We start from the raw sequence: 15,215 nt of genomic DNA, 5'->3' as shown, positions 1-15,215 counted from the left end.
GGCCATCAAAAGCGAGCAGAGGAACTTGCACCAACAAACACAAAAACGTAGGCGTACGCCGGGTAGTTGGCCGTGGAAACGCCGTCCCATGCAATAGTCCCTCCACGGAGCCCGAGTGATGAGGCTGGAAGAGAGCCACCACGACAATGACCAGCGAACAGGTGACCGCGGCAACGGTGCAGTCGGCTGACATGTTGAAAGTTTGCGATGGTTTGGAATGCGCATTCGAACGCGCCAGTCCCAGCATGTATTTTGGAGCTGCAGAAAGGAGTCGGTATGGCATGGCTAGTACATGGACAAGTTGGACAAGTCGTCCGTTGCCTCCATTTCGCAACGAGAGCGTCTCGAATGGATGGAGCGCTAGAAGAGTGTCCAGTGCACCATGACCTGACTCCGTTTGCCTTTGGGCAGTACAAGAAGCCCCCCTTCTGAATCCTATTGACGCATGCATCCGACGGAATGACAGTGAAACCCCCAAGTCAACCAAAGTAGTCTTCAATGGCGACCAAAGCCGAGGGGGGGAAGTCCCCTTTCCACAACAACAAGAACGTGAGGGACGACTTTATGATAGGGACAACACTTTCAGGACCGCCTGAACGGCCGCGTGGGGCGCGGGGTCCGAGACATTCAGGCGAAACAGCCACGGTATGTCGGCGACAACGAGCGTTCCACTGCCATCACAAAGGGGATTGCAAGGATCGCAACTCGTGAGTGAGCCAGACGGCGACGTGGCCAGGCTTGCGTCGGCCGAGTACAACACGGCGACGCAAAACCCGTCCAGCTACCCGACGATAGCGATTCAAGTGAGAGCTCATAGAGCCAAACGAGTAGACATTCGAACGTACGTTTAGAAGGTTGAGAGCAATGAACGAGGGGTCGGCGACATCTGGACTGGTGGTGTTCAAGCGTTGATGTCGACATCGTTACGAGCGTACCTGTGTCCATCGGCTCGTCTAGTGGTTGCAGTGTGAGTTGCCTTTGATCGAGACGTGCTCGAGCGGTCAAATGCTGATGAAACGTGTGGGTGACGTGCGGCAGCCATGGCGCTAACGCAACGGATGCGGCGTTGGGAGGGGTCCATTGAAATGCAGGTTCGGGCGAGTCAATGTGATATATCCAGACGGCGCGAACGCTTCGAGATAGGTTGGCATCGGATAGAGCTTGTGCAATCTTATGGTTGAGATCGTTTGCGAGGCACGGAATGATGCAGGTCGATTGGAATGCCATCAGGTCATTGTGGGTTTCGTGAGAGGACTGGCCGAGTAAGGCAGTTGTGAGGGTGTACGCATGGGCCATCGATTCAGCTTCGTCGTTGGCTTGCTGTACGATAGACATGATGATGGCACTGTGACGATCGAAACATTCGTGAAGGATAAAACTGCCGACCTTATGAACGATGCAGAGTTATACACGTCGACTGGTAAAGTCCTGCACGTACCAACTTCACGGCGGCCAGGTTCGTGGATGACGTGCTTACCAAGCAACAGAGCACGGGAACCAACGGTGACCTCGCGACGACGATGGAGTACACGTCGTACTGAAGCACCGACAAGCTCTGCCTATGTATGGAATCGACGAGTTCGGAAGGATGGACTTCCACGAGACCTACCCATGCGAGAACTGTTGCAACGTGGCCGCGAGCGAGCCGAGGTGGGGGGCACTGATGGGCGTGTCTTGCGGAGCCCAGTTGACCAGCACATGGCCCGTGTCAGTCGTCACGACGCACATCGCGACCTCTTCCATGGCGCTTGCAATCTTCAATGTCGAAACCGACGACATTCATTGGCGGAATCCATCAGCGAATTGCAGGCGAGGATTTTGTCTGGCAGGACGCAACGCCATCGCGATGCAGCGGCGATTGGGTGCACTCGAGAAGCTCAAGGCACTCGTGGATGCCGGTACATTGAGTCCAAAGGACGCTACCCATCGCGCTCTTCAGATGCTGGAGGCCACGCCTCAGCCAGTGCGTCTGCAGGAGCCTCGACTTGTAAAAATCTCCCAAGAATTGCTCAACATGGCTCAGAACGGCTCCGACGTCGCAGGAGGTGCTCTCTCTACCTCCTCGGCACTCCATGGCCGATTGAGTCGACTAATCCAAGAAGATTCGCGTGTGAAGGATCAATTCAAAGGGTCGGACACAGTGCAACTACCTCGCACACTCGAGGCGTCCAAGGCTGCGGCGCTCCGGAAAATGAATAAGCTGCAACGTCTCAAGGAATCCATCGACAATGCATCCATGCCTCCATTAGATGCCGCGCGCCGTGCCATGCAAACGGTGCACAGTGCTCCCGATGATATCATCCTCGACCCTCGAGCGTTGCAACTTGTCCACGACATTATCCACAGCGTCGACAACCAACGCATCAAGGACTCGATGCACCAGCAGCTCGAAGCCCTCATCTCGTCCTCCGCGCCGCCTTCATCCCAACCAACCGGGCAATCCCTCGATACTTCGTCGCCGCACCCGACGCCAGACATTCTCAGCGACACGGTCCACTTTGCCAAGTTGTACACCGCTTTTGACCGTAGCCACCACCAAGTCGCGTTTGACTTGCTCGCACAAATCACGCCAGCCATGTGGAAACGAACCCCTCACGCGAACCGGAGCCAGCTCGTCAAAGTCTCGAGCATGGGGATAGCATCCGTGAACGACTCCGTGGCGGCGCAACAATATTTACAGTTTGTCCTCGGAGTGTTTCGAGCCAAGGGATTACCGCTGAACTGGATCAACCAACCCACAGCCTTTACCGCCATCGCTGCAGCCTCTTTGCAAGTCCACGACTCGTCGACTCTGCTCATCTTGTACAAGTCGCAGATCCGTGAGTTCAAGAGGTCGCGGTCGTACTTTGCCCGACGAAACAGCAGTGTGTTGTCGGCGAAACCCCACCCGACTCACAACAATCCGCACGTATCTGTTCAAGCCCCGACGTCGGCGCTGTTTGCAGCTGTCGTTGATACGCTCGGCGCCCTGCACCGTCAGACAGCGCTGCCCGAGATCATCCAGACGTTCCCAGGGCCGATTGCTCAGCCAGGACTGCTGGCATTGCTGAGAGTGCTGACGCTGCCCACATCCGCCCCTCACGTGGTCCAGCTGAGCGCTTCATTTCCCCTGCAGTCGTTCGTTGAATGCCAGTACCAAGCGCCGCTGCTCCGCGCCATGCTCAAAGTTGACCTCGTCGTAGAAGCCCTCGACGCATTGCTCGAAATGCACACGTTGGGGCGGTCTTCCATGGCTAAGCGGATTCCATCGAGTGTGGAGACTGACATCTTGGTCGAGTTGTACAAGTTGAAGGCGTTCGACAGATTCCATTCGGCCTACGAAGAGCTGTGGGCGAGGGGGTACCAAGTCGGTGTCATGGAGTTCCGCGCCCTCAGCACTGTCGTGCCCCCTGCCGTGCTGCAATCGATGCTCGGGCGGAAGGAGTACCGCCACTGTCTCCACGAAGTCCAACGGCGCGCCAGCCGGCAAGCCCAACGAACGCACGAAGTCGATATCGCCACCGGCCTCGATCTCCGCGCGGCACCAGAGTCTATGTGTGCCGCGATGCTGACGCTCCATCTCAAAGCCCTCGCGCATCCCGAGGATGTCATTGTGTTTGTGTCGGCCGTCAACCAACCCGTGGTCGAAGCTGCATTGGCAGCCGAAGGGTTGTCTTTTGTGGCTCGGCATCATCACCAGCTCGTTGTGCCGGCTCAATCCATCCTACAGGTAGCCAGCCAAGCATGGAATTCCTTCACGTGACAATGTATTCTCGTGTAGTTCATGCAACGAGCTGAAAAACAACGCGTGCGAGACGCCGTGCTCAAGTTTTTGTCCTTACGAGGTCTCGCTGTGTACACGATCTTGCTAGGAGGGGCCGCCATCGCGACGACGACGCCTTAAAACTCGACGCCTTCAATGTACTTGAGCGTGTTGCGGTAGTGGGTCTCCACGTCTGCTCGCTCTGGCCCTGGCTCCATGTTCTCCAAGTGTTCTTTCACGAGCGCAATCAGCCCCACCACGTATTGCTTGGTCACCTGCATCTTCCTCGTGAGCTCGTCCACCGACATTTTGACATGCCTAACCTCGGGGGTGCGACCGATAAAGTAATAGAGATACTACCGCAACAACAGACTTGGGTGAGTTGACATGAAACCCCAACACTACCTCATCCAGGATGTCGACAAAGAGCCCGACTTTGGCGCCAGAGCTCATGCCAGTGCTGTCGGCGAGTTTTAGAGCCCGCTGCAAGCACTCGAGCACGCGCACGCCATGTCCCACAGGTTGTGCCTGACCCCATCTATTAGCGACGACGGATATGTGCACACAAAGCACCTCGGTTGATTTTCGCCAAAACAAGTGCGCGCACGTCGCGACCATCGCTGTTTGTTCCTTTTTCTTGAGCAACTTGGCGACGTACTGCGCGAGTTTCGTCGCGAGTGTGTCGTAGTTGGGTTGCGTGGCGTCTCGACACTGACTCAGAGCACCCAGCATGAGCTCCAACGCCGCGACCTGCTGCGCTGATTGACTCAGCTGGTCTTCGTACACGACAAACGCTTGCGTGAAAAACTCGTACGCGATTGCCTCCAATCGGCATTGGTCGGCTGTCAGTGCGCATTGCAAGAAGACGTTCAGCGACAGCGTTGATTCCACCAATGGACCGGACGCCAACGCGGTGGCCATTTCGTGCACAAATTGCAAAATCGCACGGGTGCTCACGTCCAACGTGTTGCCGTCGCTCTAGAGTCCCAAAAAGTATTCGTCAACCGCATCGACGGGTGGAATGGCTACCTCTGCTTGAAACACACGGCGAGTCAACTGTAGACTCAAAAACACCAACGGCACGAGTGTGAATCGTATGCGCTCGAGGCCACCTTGGCCCAGCAGCCGCCTCGCATGACTGTACATCTGTGCAATACACTCACGTGTGTACGCTTAAAACAACAACATCCGCTGTACCTGGAATTGCGTCGATGGATTCGGATGCACCAGGAGGTGGGTCAGCTTGGCTAGTGCATGCTGTTCTCGCTCGACTGTGCTCTACTTACGTGGTTTATGCCATGCGACAAAAGGATTCTGTACGTACCTTGGATGGCAGAGACAGATCAGTCGGGTTTGGTTCGTCTCGAATGAGTGGCAGCAATAGGGTAAACAATTTTTCCACTGTCGCGGGTTCCATAATGGTCTGGTGGCGCTTGATGACACTCATACAAAAGCGGTACGCAACTTTCTTGCGATTGGATACAGGAAGCCATTGCAACGTTGCGACCACACTCGCTTCCAGCGATGAATCTTCCAGCGCAGCTGCCCCAAGGCCCTCCAGCGGCACAAGTGCCAGTCGTTCGCCCGCCTCGACGACGGCCTCCGAACGCCTGCATGTACGCCATTCAACTATGCCCATACGAATGCATCGAATCAGTACATTCTGACGCGAACGAGAAATGCCGTGACGGAGGCGGCGGTGCGAGAAATGTACGGCAGCGGGTTGCGAAAACACGCGAGGGCAAAATCCATCACGCCCCCGTACAGGAGCATGAGCGATGCACTCCACATGTCACTTTCCCTCTGGGTAATCGCACTTTCCACGCATCGAAACAACGTGTCAAATAGTTGGTCTTGTGGTGGGAACACTAGCAATCGACGAGTGAGAGAGACTGGCGCGGGACTGCGTCGCATCGATAGAAATGCGTACCGTGGTTCGGGGTCGCATGATGGTATTTGGCCAGGCGCTGCAGCAGTGCCACGACGGGTACGCTCACGTCGACCTGTGGATGCAGGCTCCCCATGGCGTTGAGAAACAAGTGAATTGAGTCCAAGTGAAACTCGTCCGGAAACACCTGCCGCGCACTACTTGAGCACTGGGTTGAACTTGGGACTCAACGATACCTGGATGAGGCAGTCGGTCAAGTATTCCTGCGCGATCTTGTCCTTAGCTTTGACAACAATCTCCAATATCTTGGGCAGAAGCGAGGTTGTGTACAGCGATGCCGTGATGTCGTCCCGCTGGCTCAACCGCACGAGGCTCGTCCCGACGAGGATCTTGAGCTCCTGCCGCTCTTTCTCGCGCTGTTTCTTGTCCTTAATGCTCAATTGGTGCTGCATGCGAATCCACAGCTGGATCGTTTCGTCCCAGTTTTGCAGAAGAAATGACATTGCGTCCAGGACGTCCACGCCCGAGTTCACATGTTCCTTCACCGACACGACGAGGTAGTGACGGAGGAAAAGACCGCGTTGCGCATGCTGCACACCCTTGACCATTTCGACCAGGTCCTTAAGGATGTCCTTCGTGACGGACGCATCGTGTCGCATGAACACGGTCCCGACCGTGACGAGCAAATACAGACGGGGGACGATGTTGCCGCTCTGTTGCACTTGTTCGTACAATGTGCGCATATTTACCGACGGCCGAAGTGTATCCACGTACCCCGATAGTTCTCGCAGTTCTTCCACGACCAGCATGTATAACTCGTAGTAGTTTTTCGGGGACAAGAGGGACGTGCGCAATTCACGCAGAAAGTCCGCGGCATGTTTGAGGACCACCGCGATGTCTGCTGCCGTCGTTCCAGCGTCCATCGCCCGTTTCATGTAGAAAGCGCTTTGACGAACGCTTGTGGAAGCTTCCGAGAGCAGCGCTTCTTGCTCCTCGTCGCGCTGCATGATCCTCGAGTGCGTGTGTTGCAACGTGCGACGACTGTCGAATCCTCTGCGGAAATCCAAACGAGAGAACCGGATAAAGATATCCGGAAAACTCAAACTACGGATGTATAGGTTCGCCGTTAATGATGCGCGGTTGCGGCCGACAGCATGGACTCCAAGCGACTCTTCTCCATGAGGTAGGCCTTCTCGAGGGCGGCGCGATCGGCGTTGTATGTGGTCTCAAGGTTTAGTAGGTCTTGGGTGATAGACTGTACCTACATTTTCCACCCTTTTCTCTTCATATCCGTTCCAAGGCATAAACGAACGTACGTCGGTTGTAGCTGTGCTGGGCCGGATCGTGCTGTCCTTGGACAACACCAAGTTGTCTTCTGCATTTACACCCGGCCCTCCTGCGGACAAATTGCTTCCCATTCGAAAGTACTTCATAAACGACGGTTCGCTGCTCTTCTTCGAGAGCTCCCTTGCAGCATCAACAGATAGCACCTCCATGGACCCTTTTGCACATCATGGATGGGCAAGAAAAGGAAGAGACAATAACTGCGTACCTCGATGCACGACGGTGCCGTACAGCTCCGTCGTGTCGCGAGATCCAGGCCGGAGTCCTTTGCCAGTGTTCCCTCGAAATACCATGGTCCCGTACCCAGCGTCGTCGTGACCACTTCCAGAGTGAACAATCGTATTGTTCACATTCACCATCGTGCCGCTGCCTTCCGCATATGTAACTTGCACATCGTTCATGTCGACGGGGCCTTCGCGGTCTTGACTCAGCGCTTCCAGGTTGCGGTCGACAAGTTCTTGCAGTGCCGGCAATCCTCCCGGAAGCATGTTGTCGAGTCTGTCGACGTCTTTCTTCAGGAACGGGTGCTACATGCCGCTCACAGTACGTTCATTTCCCTCCATCCCACGACAGACAGTCAGACTTACAGCCAGCAGCGCCTCTGCCGTGGGCCGCTGGGCCGCGTCCTTTTTCAAACACGCTGCGAGAAACTCGGAGAAATGGGGCGAAAACCTCGCTGGGTCAGCTAATGTGGGCGGTGGGCGGCTCGGGATCATGAATATTGCCTGAATGCCGACAAAAATGAGGCGAACTGGGCCTTTACACGGGTGTGCGTACCCGCATGGGATGCATGTTGCATAGCGGTGGGTCGCCTTGAGCCATTTCAATGGCTGTGATGCCAAGTGACCAGATATCAGCCTGGACACGATGCCGTGGGAATGGAAGCGTGGAACCGAGGTGTCATTACCTTGCCATCGTACTGCGTCTCCTGAATGACCTCCGGCGCCATCCAGAAAGGAGTACCGATGACTGTCTTTCGCTTGTTGATCGTGTTGGTCAATTGGGCAGACACGCCAAAGTCGGCTATGTTAACGTCAGGGGTGATGACCAGGAATCCGACTAGCCCCACCTAGCTTAGCGAGGCCGGACGACGACAGCAGCACGTTGCCGGCTTTGATATCCTGAACGCAAGATTGTGCATGAAGAACGAATTTGGTGACTGATGCGACTCATGGCGTACTCGGTGGATGTTATTTTGTGCATGGAGATATGTGAGACCCTTGACAACGTTGGCACACACGGCGGCAACCTCTTTCTCGGTGAGGCATGTTTGCGACACCCGCATCATGTCGGCGACCGACCCCGCTTCGCAAAATTCCATTTCGATCTGCGACGCAGAACATGAGACGCTTTGATGGCGATGAGCATACCCATAAGTTGTTCTCGTAGAGGATGCTGCCGTAGTATTGCACAATGAACGGCGAGCTGCACTTCTCCAGGATGCGGATCTCCTTGGTCAGATCCATCATCTCTTTGTCATCGCTTTCGACCGGTACAACTTTCAACGCGACGACGCGGGCCGTGCCTCGATTCAATGCCTTGTACACTTTACCATACGAACCTTCGCCCAGTTGCTGCAGCACCTCGAACTCGTCCTGCGGCACCTTGGTCTGTGAGATCGAGTCGCTCATCCTTCGCCTTGATGATAGCTATTTTCGGCTTCCACCTCACTGCCGTTTCGAATGCGTTGAAAGCTCCTGTCCGAATAACGACTCCGGATACCGTGGCTGTCAAAGATCGCTCGGTTCACCTCTTTTGCAGTGTCACAAGTCTCGAGCGATGCATGCGTTGGCCCCCGTGGTTCTCCGCCCCCCCAGCGCGAAGTCACGTGGCTGTGTGTTGCCCACTCTGTATCCATCGAGCCTTGCATGAAGATGTTGTTCACCTTCATATAATGCGCATCTGCCAACACCCTAGTTTGACATGGTGGAATTGTTTGTTGGTTGAAGAATCTCTGCTTCAGGAGAGTGGTGTGGGTGCTGGGCTAACGTGGATGTGATGTAACACAGTTGGTGGAAAGTTTTCGAGGCAGCAGTTGAACAGCATGGTCTGCATCGTCGTCACTTGAGAATGCACTAGGTCTGCATAGTGTTCGCCCATGAAGTATGCTTGGGCATTTCGCCCATGAAGCATGCTTGGGCATATGCTCGTTGTGCCCCGTCCCCGCGACGCTACGCCAAGTCGCATCCCATCGTGCCCCATCCGAGTTGGCTGTCGTTGGCCATACTATTGTTTTTAATAAAATACAACATCTTTGAATTTAATACAAAAGCCAGCACGAATATATACATATTTCTGAATTTTTTTATAGATGTGTCATTCCCAGTCGTCTCTCTCGGCTTTTGATTGGCCCATCGCCTGACGTCATAAGTGCCCCAAACCACTTGAGTGCTCTCAAAATTTTCCCTCACTTGGAGAGGTCATGCTTCGACTCGTGCAGCCATCCATCCACGCCGTTCACCGCGCCCGATGGGCGTTCACGAAGCGAGCTCCTTTCTCCAGCCTCCCTGAAGGAGTGACGAGACTTGTCATGCCCGCCCTCTCGCCCACGATGGAATCCGGTACGATTGCTGCTTGGCTGAAGAAGGAAGGTGAACTCGCGACGGCCGGCGACATTCTGTGCCAAGTCGAAACGGACAAAGCCGTTGTCGACTACGAAATGCAAGATGACGCAGTACTCGCCAAGATAATTGTCCAGCCTGGCACATCCGTAGACGTCGGTACTCTCTTGGCGTTCACAGTTGACGACGAAGAAACTTATAGCGCGCTTGCTGCCAGCGGCGACCTCGCCAAGTTGACTGCAGACTCCGCTGTGGCCACTTCTTCCTCCTCCAATCCTGCCGTTGAAGCGTCCCCTGCTGCTGCCGCACCCAGCACGGCACACGCTCCTGGCCACCGCGTGCCTCGCATCCAATTCCTTGGCAAACGGGCTCTTCTCCATGCCAGCAACCATGCTGACAGCGTGAAGGCGGCTGTTGCTCAGGCAGCAGCCCCTGTCGCTTCGACCGTGGTCAGTTCCACCCAAGCTGTGCCAGCAGCGACTGCAGTTCCTTCTGATGGTGATTTCATCGACCTACCTCTTTCTAACATGCGCAAGATCATCGCGAAACGCCTGACGGCGTCCAAGGTCACAGTTCCCCACGCCTATGCGTCCATCGACTGCGAGATTGATTCGATTATGAAGCTTCGCGCGCGACTGAAGAAGCAGCACGGCGTCGCGGTCTCCTTGAATGACTTTTTGCTCAAGGCCGTTGCGTCCGCGCTGCGTGACGTTCCCGAGGCGAACTGCGGGTGGGACGCTGCCACCAACACGATTGTACCGAATTCGTCTGTGGATATCTCTGTTGCTGTCGCCACCGACACCGGCCTCATCACGCCCATCGTGCCCAAAGTCCAAGCTCTCGGCTTGACCTCTATCAACTCCACGTTCAAGGAACTCGTTGCGCGTGCGCGTGCCAACAAGCTCAAGCCGGAGGAATTCCAAGGCGGTAGCTTCACTGTGTCCAACTTGGGCGGGTTCGGCATCGATAACTTTACCGCTGTCATCAACCCTCCTCAAGCGTGCATCATGGCCGTCGGACGTGGTCGTGCCGAGTTTGTCGTGCCCGACGACGAAACGTTGCCACCGCGCAAGGTCACTCTGCTGAACGTGACTGTTTCGTCCGACCGACGTGTCGTCGACGACGTCATTGCAGGGCAGTTCCTGCAAGCTTTCAAAAAGTACATGGAAGAGCCTGACTTGATGCTGCTCTGAGGGAGGAATCCTTCTGCGTCGTCATAAAACAGTAAATAGAGTGGTGTCAAAACGGATGACAACGTTGGCATGTCGTTGGAAAAATGACAAATATTCCTTGTATTTTCATCCAGCGTTTCTCGGTTTCAAGCGGCATTTCGCAATCCGGACCGTTTCACGAGCGACCATGACGGACAATTTGGCGTGGCGCCTCGTGTCCGAGAAGGACATCGACACGCTGGCGGCCATTCACGACGCGGTCGCGTGCCGACAAATTTTCTACGACATCTTCTCCTTCCAAGGCATGGCGTCGACGACAGGCGCGCCATTGGACTTGCTCCTCGACATGTATCTGTACCTGTATGTGTTTTGCAAAGAGCGCGAGCTAACCCCACTCAAGACGTCCGTGGTGCTGGCGATCATGCACCGAGTGATCCAGCGTGACTTGTTCTTGCAGTCATCGGACCATGGAAAGCAGGCGCCGTGGACGCTCCCCGACAGCTTCGACCACTTCCAGTCCCTTCTCCTCCAACACAGTGTCGAAAGACCACCCATCAGCACAGGCATATTCAACGCAGCCGATGTCGCGTCCACTGTTGAATATGTCACACACAGCTATTACCGCCATTTCAACCTTTACCAAGTGATTTTCATTCCCCAAACGCACGTTTCGATTGTCCAGGTATGTCCAATTGGATACAGTTGGCACGCGAATGACTAGAAACGATCGTCGATGTCTAGGTTGCGTGCATGGACATCGCAAAACCCAGGCCCATGACACCCCTTCAGCATGCAATATTGCTTCGTACGAAGGAGCCGACACCCCCGGCAACCCAAGACCGCTCTGAAGAAGCTGTAGTAGAAACATAAATGAATGTCAATCTGCATTAAACAAACAATGTGGAATATTTGCCGTGAATCAACTGAACGAGCTTGTCGTAGTTCTTCAAATCTACCATCACATTGTCAGGAGTGGTGGTGCACGATGCTCTGTGCGGCGTACCAAAGTCGTCACCGAAGCTTGTACACTTGAATTCCTTCAGAGATCCGTCTGGTTGGACAGATCCAATAACCTCGACATATTTACTATACGTGGTCATAAGCATCGCACCAACCCTGGAAACAAACATAGTGGCATGCTACCTCGAGTAATCGGCTCCAGGTTGGGGATGCACGGTCACAAATCCATTGTCGGAGGTCTTCAGCACAGCTTGCGAGCCTGTCCAGCTTTCGATGCTGCCGACCAAGGACACGGTGTGACCGACGAATTGCGCGAGGATGGCCTTGTTCACACGAGGGGCAGGTGCATTCTCGCTCATTGCTTGGCCTGTTGTGGTATGGAGGGAACAAACCGATTTCTTTTCCGGATTTCCGGATAAACAGAAAGCGCGGGAACTCGATTTACATTTGAATACTAGACACGGGTAAGATGTTTCGAAGTCCTCCGGCACATGCATGAGCTACGACTCGATGGTCATGACGTCCTACAGCACAAGTTGACTTGAGTTAGATACAACAATGTGAATGAGATGTGAAGGAGGGTCATACCGCGCCACCGACGTCGAATTGGGCAATGTCTGCGTTCGCAAAATCTTGCTTGAGCGTGATGTCATGTTCGGACTTCGTCAGCTTGATCTTGCACTGAAGCAACTTGAGCAATTGATCAAAGAGACCGCGCTGAACGACGTAGTCGCCCAGGTTCGTCTTGAGCGTCTTTTGCTGCTTGCGCAGCTCTTTGGTCAGTGACTCTTGCTGGTTCACTTTATTCTTGTACAGCTCTTGAAACGTGCGGAAGTCACGGAGCAACTTGCCATTGCCTTTCTCGAACTCTTCCTCTTGCGTGACTTTGTCAAGTTTGGCGTTTTCAATTTGGATTTGGCAGTTGAGAAAGTGGTATTGACTCTCTTCACGCAGGCAATCATCTTGAAACGCCGTGCACTCTTGCTCAAGCTTGATGCGCTCCGTTTCGAGACCGACTGCCGTATTGTCGTACTGAGCCTTCTTCTCCAAGTACGTTTGCTCCATCTCTTGGTACTTTTGGCGCACTGCACGCAAGTCCTTGATCTGCGGCGCGAGTTGATTCTTTCGCTCTTTCAGCGTTTGGTTGATGTCGGTCACGATGCGCGATATCTCCTCGAGTGTTTCCCCCTTGAATGCATTCACTTGCGCGTTGCGCTCGGAGATCTCGTTTAACTTTCCCTGCGTATCCATGTACCCGACGACACCCTTCGATGCTTCAATCTCCTTGAGAAGCCCGTCCAAGTCCGTGTCGCGCGACTTGAGCACTTGCTCCGTGCGATGTAACACAACGCTCTCAGCCGTAATTTCGGCCAACTCAGCCTTCATTTTCTTGTACTGGTTCGTCTTGTTGCGGAGTGTGTTGGCGTACTGCTTGAACTCTTCGCGCTTCATGAACTTGGGCCCGGACACCTCTGCTATCTTGGCCTCCTGCTCTTCCAGCTGACGCTGCAAAGTCTGTTTCTCTTGTTTTGCCGCAGCCAGCTCGTCCAACTTGTCGTTGAGTTTTTTGGTTTGAAGGTTTGCATGCTGCCGAAAGATCGCGAGCTTGTCGTCCCCGGCAGCACGTTGTGCCTCGTTCAGTTGTTCAGTCAAGTTCTGCAGGGAACGCATTAGACACAACAGCGGTGTGGCTCATGCAATTATGCACCTGGATCGTCGCCTTGAGGTTTTGAATTTCATCCTCCATGTCGGCAATATCGCTTTCAGACTTGGCGGGTTCGTTGAGTGCGGCTTCAAGATGGTGCAGCTTCTCTTGCTGGATGCGAAACTCGGCGGGGAACTTGTTGACGAGGATATCGCGGTGGCGGTCGACTTGTGTCTGGAGTTGATCGAAGAGCTGATCCGGCTGCATGTCGGTGTTGATGGCAGCGCGCATCTCATTCAACCGGTGCTCGTACTCGCGACTTCGCTTCTCCGCTATGTTGAGCCCCATCATTTGATCACGCTTGCGCTCAGACAGCTTCGCCTGTTCCTCTTGTTCCTTTCGCAGAGAACTAGTCGCTTCCAATATATCCTTGAAGCCCGACTACACATGCACAATAATGTCATGACGTCCACGTGATCGGCCGTACCTCGTTCGCGGTCTTCTTCTTCAGGTGCATGATCTTCTCGCTTAGCTGATGCGATTCCTCCTCGAGCTGCGTAATCTCCTTGCGCAACTCCCCCGGCCTGATCTTGCTCGTGCGGAGCTGCTCCACTTGTTTGTGCGACACTTTGAATTCGTTCTGTAGAGCTTTGTAGTGCTCATGCATCGTGTTCAGCGCTACAATCCGCAAGGTCAACCCTTTGCAAACTTGTGAACGTACAGTCGTTGCCGAGAAACTCTTGGGGAACCTGCAAAGGCGCGAGAAAGCGACCGAGATACGCCCTCTTCTTGTGCGCGCTAAAGTTTTTCAGCGCCCAGTACAGGATGGGGTACACGACGTAGCGCTCGCCATGCGTGAGTCCTTCCCGGAACGACTCAATGTCGGGTGGCAGCTGGTACTTGAGCAACTGGAGCGTCTCCATGTACCGGTACGTGCGCTGTTCGTCCAGTTCGTCGCGGATGTCGATTTTGTGTCGCGAATCCATCTCGGCAAACACTTCATTGAGCACTTGCAGGAGCTCAAAGTTGGATTTCTCATCAAACGCAACCTAGTCACGCGTGGGTTGGTCAAGGCCACGACGTCTCGGAAAGGCGTGTATCGCTGCTGTCGTTCGTACCAATGTGAAGTTATGGTTGAACGGCTCTTTGTTGAGCTTCTCCACGATGAGCTGGACCTCGCTCATGATGCCGCTTCTTTCGTTCGTAGTCGGCTGTGGGGTGACCTTTGGCGCGTTTCGAACCTCCCATACGATCTTCCAAAATATAAATTCTTACAGGTCCCACCATCGCGATATGCCTCTCGAAGACAACGTCATTGTAGAGGTCCCCCAGAGAACCGAGTGGGCGCTTGCGGGGGTAGTACTTTGGCCTTTGACGGCGGAGGGGGATGCGAAGTGGGATAGTTCGCATCAGATGCTCGATCCCCCGCTCGTGCTACTGTCGAGCTGAGTCGGGGGAGTTCGCCGCCGAGATGCCAACAACGCCATTAGCACACTCTGCATAGACAGACTCGACGAAGTATGCATCGACGATCTATCGACACACCTCGTATCAATGACGCCACAAGGGTTGCACGACGACGACGATTAGAACAACGGGAAGCTCCCGACCCACTCCGTTGTCACACAAGGTAATTCTACACCCACAGAGCTGCAGGGACACACTGCGTGACGATGAATCAGACGCTTGGACGGGGGCGGCGCGAAGCTCTCGATGCGAAGACGCTGGCTGACAAAGAACTCGCGTAAACCATGCGTCATCTCTAACATGAATGCTGTGGTGATCGAAGCAGTCGAACGAATGCGGCCCCTCCTTTTTCGAACATATTGAGGCTCGTTCTGCGACCCTTCAAGATCCAAGCATCATCAAGGCTGAAGGGCAATCAAACGTGACATGGACAATC

General features: G+C 54.4%; 8 protein-coding genes across 8 annotated transcripts; 3 read left to right on the top strand and 5 right to left on the bottom strand.

The window, feature by feature from the left end:
• Window positions 1-550: 550 nt before the first annotated feature.
• Window positions 551-1,743, bottom strand: H310_00551 (hypothetical protein; the record flags this gene model as incomplete). Its single annotated transcript, XM_008863370.1, has 5 exons — window positions 551-781; window positions 846-886; window positions 936-1,386; window positions 1,439-1,559; window positions 1,610-1,743. The coding sequence occupies 5 exons, from the start codon at window positions 1,741-1,743 to the stop codon at window positions 563-565; spliced, it is 966 nt and encodes a 321-aa protein (XP_008861592.1). The 3' UTR covers window positions 551-562.
• Window positions 1,744-1,798: 55 nt separating this feature from the next.
• Window positions 1,799-4,113, top strand: H310_00550 (hypothetical protein). The gene is made up of 2 exons (XM_008863369.1): window positions 1,799-3,709; window positions 3,761-4,113. The coding sequence occupies exons 1-2, from the start codon at window positions 1,847-1,849 to the stop codon at window positions 3,881-3,883; spliced, it is 1,986 nt and encodes a 661-aa protein (XP_008861591.1). The 5' UTR covers window positions 1,799-1,846; the 3' UTR covers window positions 3,884-4,113.
• Window positions 3,731-6,680, bottom strand: H310_00549 (hypothetical protein). Its single transcript, XM_008863368.1, has 10 exons — window positions 5,867-6,680; window positions 5,673-5,817; window positions 5,403-5,610; window positions 5,067-5,352; window positions 4,940-5,020; window positions 4,772-4,888; window positions 4,316-4,720; window positions 4,148-4,270; window positions 4,066-4,098; window positions 3,731-4,017 (listed from the first exon to the last, which is right to left on the bottom strand). Exons 1-10 carry the CDS (start codon window positions 6,635-6,637, stop codon window positions 3,880-3,882), a joined length of 2,307 nt encoding a protein of 768 aa, XP_008861590.1. The 5' UTR covers window positions 6,638-6,680; the 3' UTR covers window positions 3,731-3,879.
• A 61-nt stretch (window positions 6,681-6,741) lies between these two features.
• On the bottom strand, window positions 6,742-8,639 carry H310_00548 (STE/STE20/MST protein kinase). Its single transcript, XM_008863367.1, has 9 exons — window positions 8,345-8,639; window positions 8,155-8,301; window positions 8,044-8,095; window positions 7,882-7,997; window positions 7,752-7,832; window positions 7,562-7,699; window positions 7,183-7,501; window positions 6,947-7,131; window positions 6,742-6,891 (listed from the first exon to the last, which is right to left on the bottom strand). The coding sequence occupies exons 1-9, from the start codon at window positions 8,603-8,605 to the stop codon at window positions 6,757-6,759; spliced, it is 1,434 nt and encodes a 477-aa protein (XP_008861589.1). The 5' UTR covers window positions 8,606-8,639; the 3' UTR covers window positions 6,742-6,756.
• A 718-nt stretch (window positions 8,640-9,357) lies between these two features.
• H310_00547 (pyruvate dehydrogenase complex dihydrolipoamide acetyltransferase) lies at window positions 9,358-10,816 on the top strand. The gene has a single exon (XM_008863366.1). It carries the CDS (start codon window positions 9,397-9,399, stop codon window positions 10,726-10,728), a length of 1,332 nt encoding a protein of 443 aa, XP_008861588.1. The 5' UTR covers window positions 9,358-9,396; the 3' UTR covers window positions 10,729-10,816.
• Window positions 10,817-10,894: 78 nt separating this feature from the next.
• H310_00546 (hypothetical protein) lies at window positions 10,895-11,555 on the top strand (the record flags this gene model as incomplete). Its single annotated transcript, XM_008863365.1, has 2 exons — window positions 10,895-11,389; window positions 11,478-11,555. The coding sequence occupies 2 exons, from the start codon at window positions 10,895-10,897 to the stop codon at window positions 11,553-11,555; spliced, it is 573 nt and encodes a 190-aa protein (XP_008861587.1).
• Window positions 11,556-11,561: 6 nt separating this feature from the next.
• H310_00545 (hypothetical protein) lies at window positions 11,562-12,040 on the bottom strand. The gene is made up of 3 exons (XM_008863364.1): window positions 11,851-12,040; window positions 11,711-11,793; window positions 11,562-11,659 (listed from the first exon to the last, which is right to left on the bottom strand). Exons 1-3 carry the CDS (start codon window positions 12,024-12,026, stop codon window positions 11,595-11,597), a joined length of 324 nt encoding a protein of 107 aa, XP_008861586.1. The 5' UTR covers window positions 12,027-12,040; the 3' UTR covers window positions 11,562-11,594.
• A 49-nt stretch (window positions 12,041-12,089) lies between these two features.
• Window positions 12,090-14,496, bottom strand: H310_00544 (hypothetical protein; the record flags this gene model as incomplete). The annotated part of the gene is made up of 6 exons (XM_008863363.1): window positions 12,090-12,191; window positions 12,256-13,323; window positions 13,376-13,753; window positions 13,800-13,990; window positions 14,034-14,361; window positions 14,431-14,496. 6 exons carry the CDS (start codon window positions 14,494-14,496, stop codon window positions 12,168-12,170), a joined length of 2,055 nt encoding a protein of 684 aa, XP_008861585.1. The 3' UTR covers window positions 12,090-12,167.
• Window positions 14,497-15,215: the final 719 nt, after the last annotated feature.

This window comes from Aphanomyces invadans, assembly GCF_000520115.1.
Source record: "Aphanomyces invadans strain NJM9701 unplaced genomic scaffold supercont1.1, whole genome shotgun sequence".
Lineage (NCBI taxonomy): Eukaryota > Oomycota > Saprolegniomycetes > Saprolegniales > Verrucalvaceae > Aphanomyces > Aphanomyces invadans.
Note: the sequence above shows the minus strand (reverse complement) of the source record. Positions and strands in the feature narration are given on the sequence as shown.

Bases quoted from the DNA above. Each gene is read 5' to 3' on its own strand.
- H310_00547 (XM_008863366.1), top strand. From the start codon at position 9,397: ATGCTTCGACTCGTGCAGCCATCCATCCACGCCGTTCACCGCGCCCGA.
- H310_00545 (XM_008863364.1), bottom strand. From the start codon at position 12,026: ATGAGCGAGAATGCACCTGCCCCTCGTGTGAACAAGGCCATCCTCGCG. The intron at 11,794-11,850 runs GTAGCATGCCAC...GACCACGTATAG, and splicing joins CCTGGAGCCGATTACTCGAG to TAAATATGTCGAGGTTATTG. The intron at 11,660-11,710 runs GTACGCCGCACA...ATGTGATGGTAG, and splicing joins AAGCTTCGGTGACGACTTTG to ATTTGAAGAACTACGACAAG.
- H310_00549 (XM_008863368.1), bottom strand. From the start codon at position 6,637: ATGCAGCGCGACGAGGAGCAAGAAGCGCTGCTCTCGGAAGCTTCCACA. The intron at 5,611-5,672 runs GTACGCATTTCT...GTCGATTGCTAG, and splicing joins TCATGCGACCCCGAACCACG to TGTTCCCACCACAAGACCAA. The intron at 4,721-4,771 runs GTAGCCATTCCA...TTGGGACTCTAG, and splicing joins GCCGTGTGTTTCAAGCAGAG to AGCGACGGCAACACGTTGGA.
- H310_00550 (XM_008863369.1), top strand. From the start codon at position 1,847: ATGCAGCGGCGATTGGGTGCACTCGAGAAGCTCAAGGCACTCGTGGAT. The intron at 3,710-3,760 runs GTAGCCAGCCAA...ATTCTCGTGTAG, and splicing joins CGGCTCAATCCATCCTACAG to TTCATGCAACGAGCTGAAAA.
- H310_00548 (XM_008863367.1), bottom strand. From the start codon at position 8,605: ATGAGCGACTCGATCTCACAGACCAAGGTGCCGCAGGACGAGTTCGAG. The intron at 7,502-7,561 runs GTAAGTCTGACT...AGCGGCATGTAG, and splicing joins CGGCAGAGGCGCTGCTGGCT to CACCCGTTCCTGAAGAAAGA. The intron at 6,892-6,946 runs GTACGTTCGTTT...TGGAAAATGTAG, and splicing joins CCAGCACAGCTACAACCGAC to GTACAGTCTATCACCCAAGA.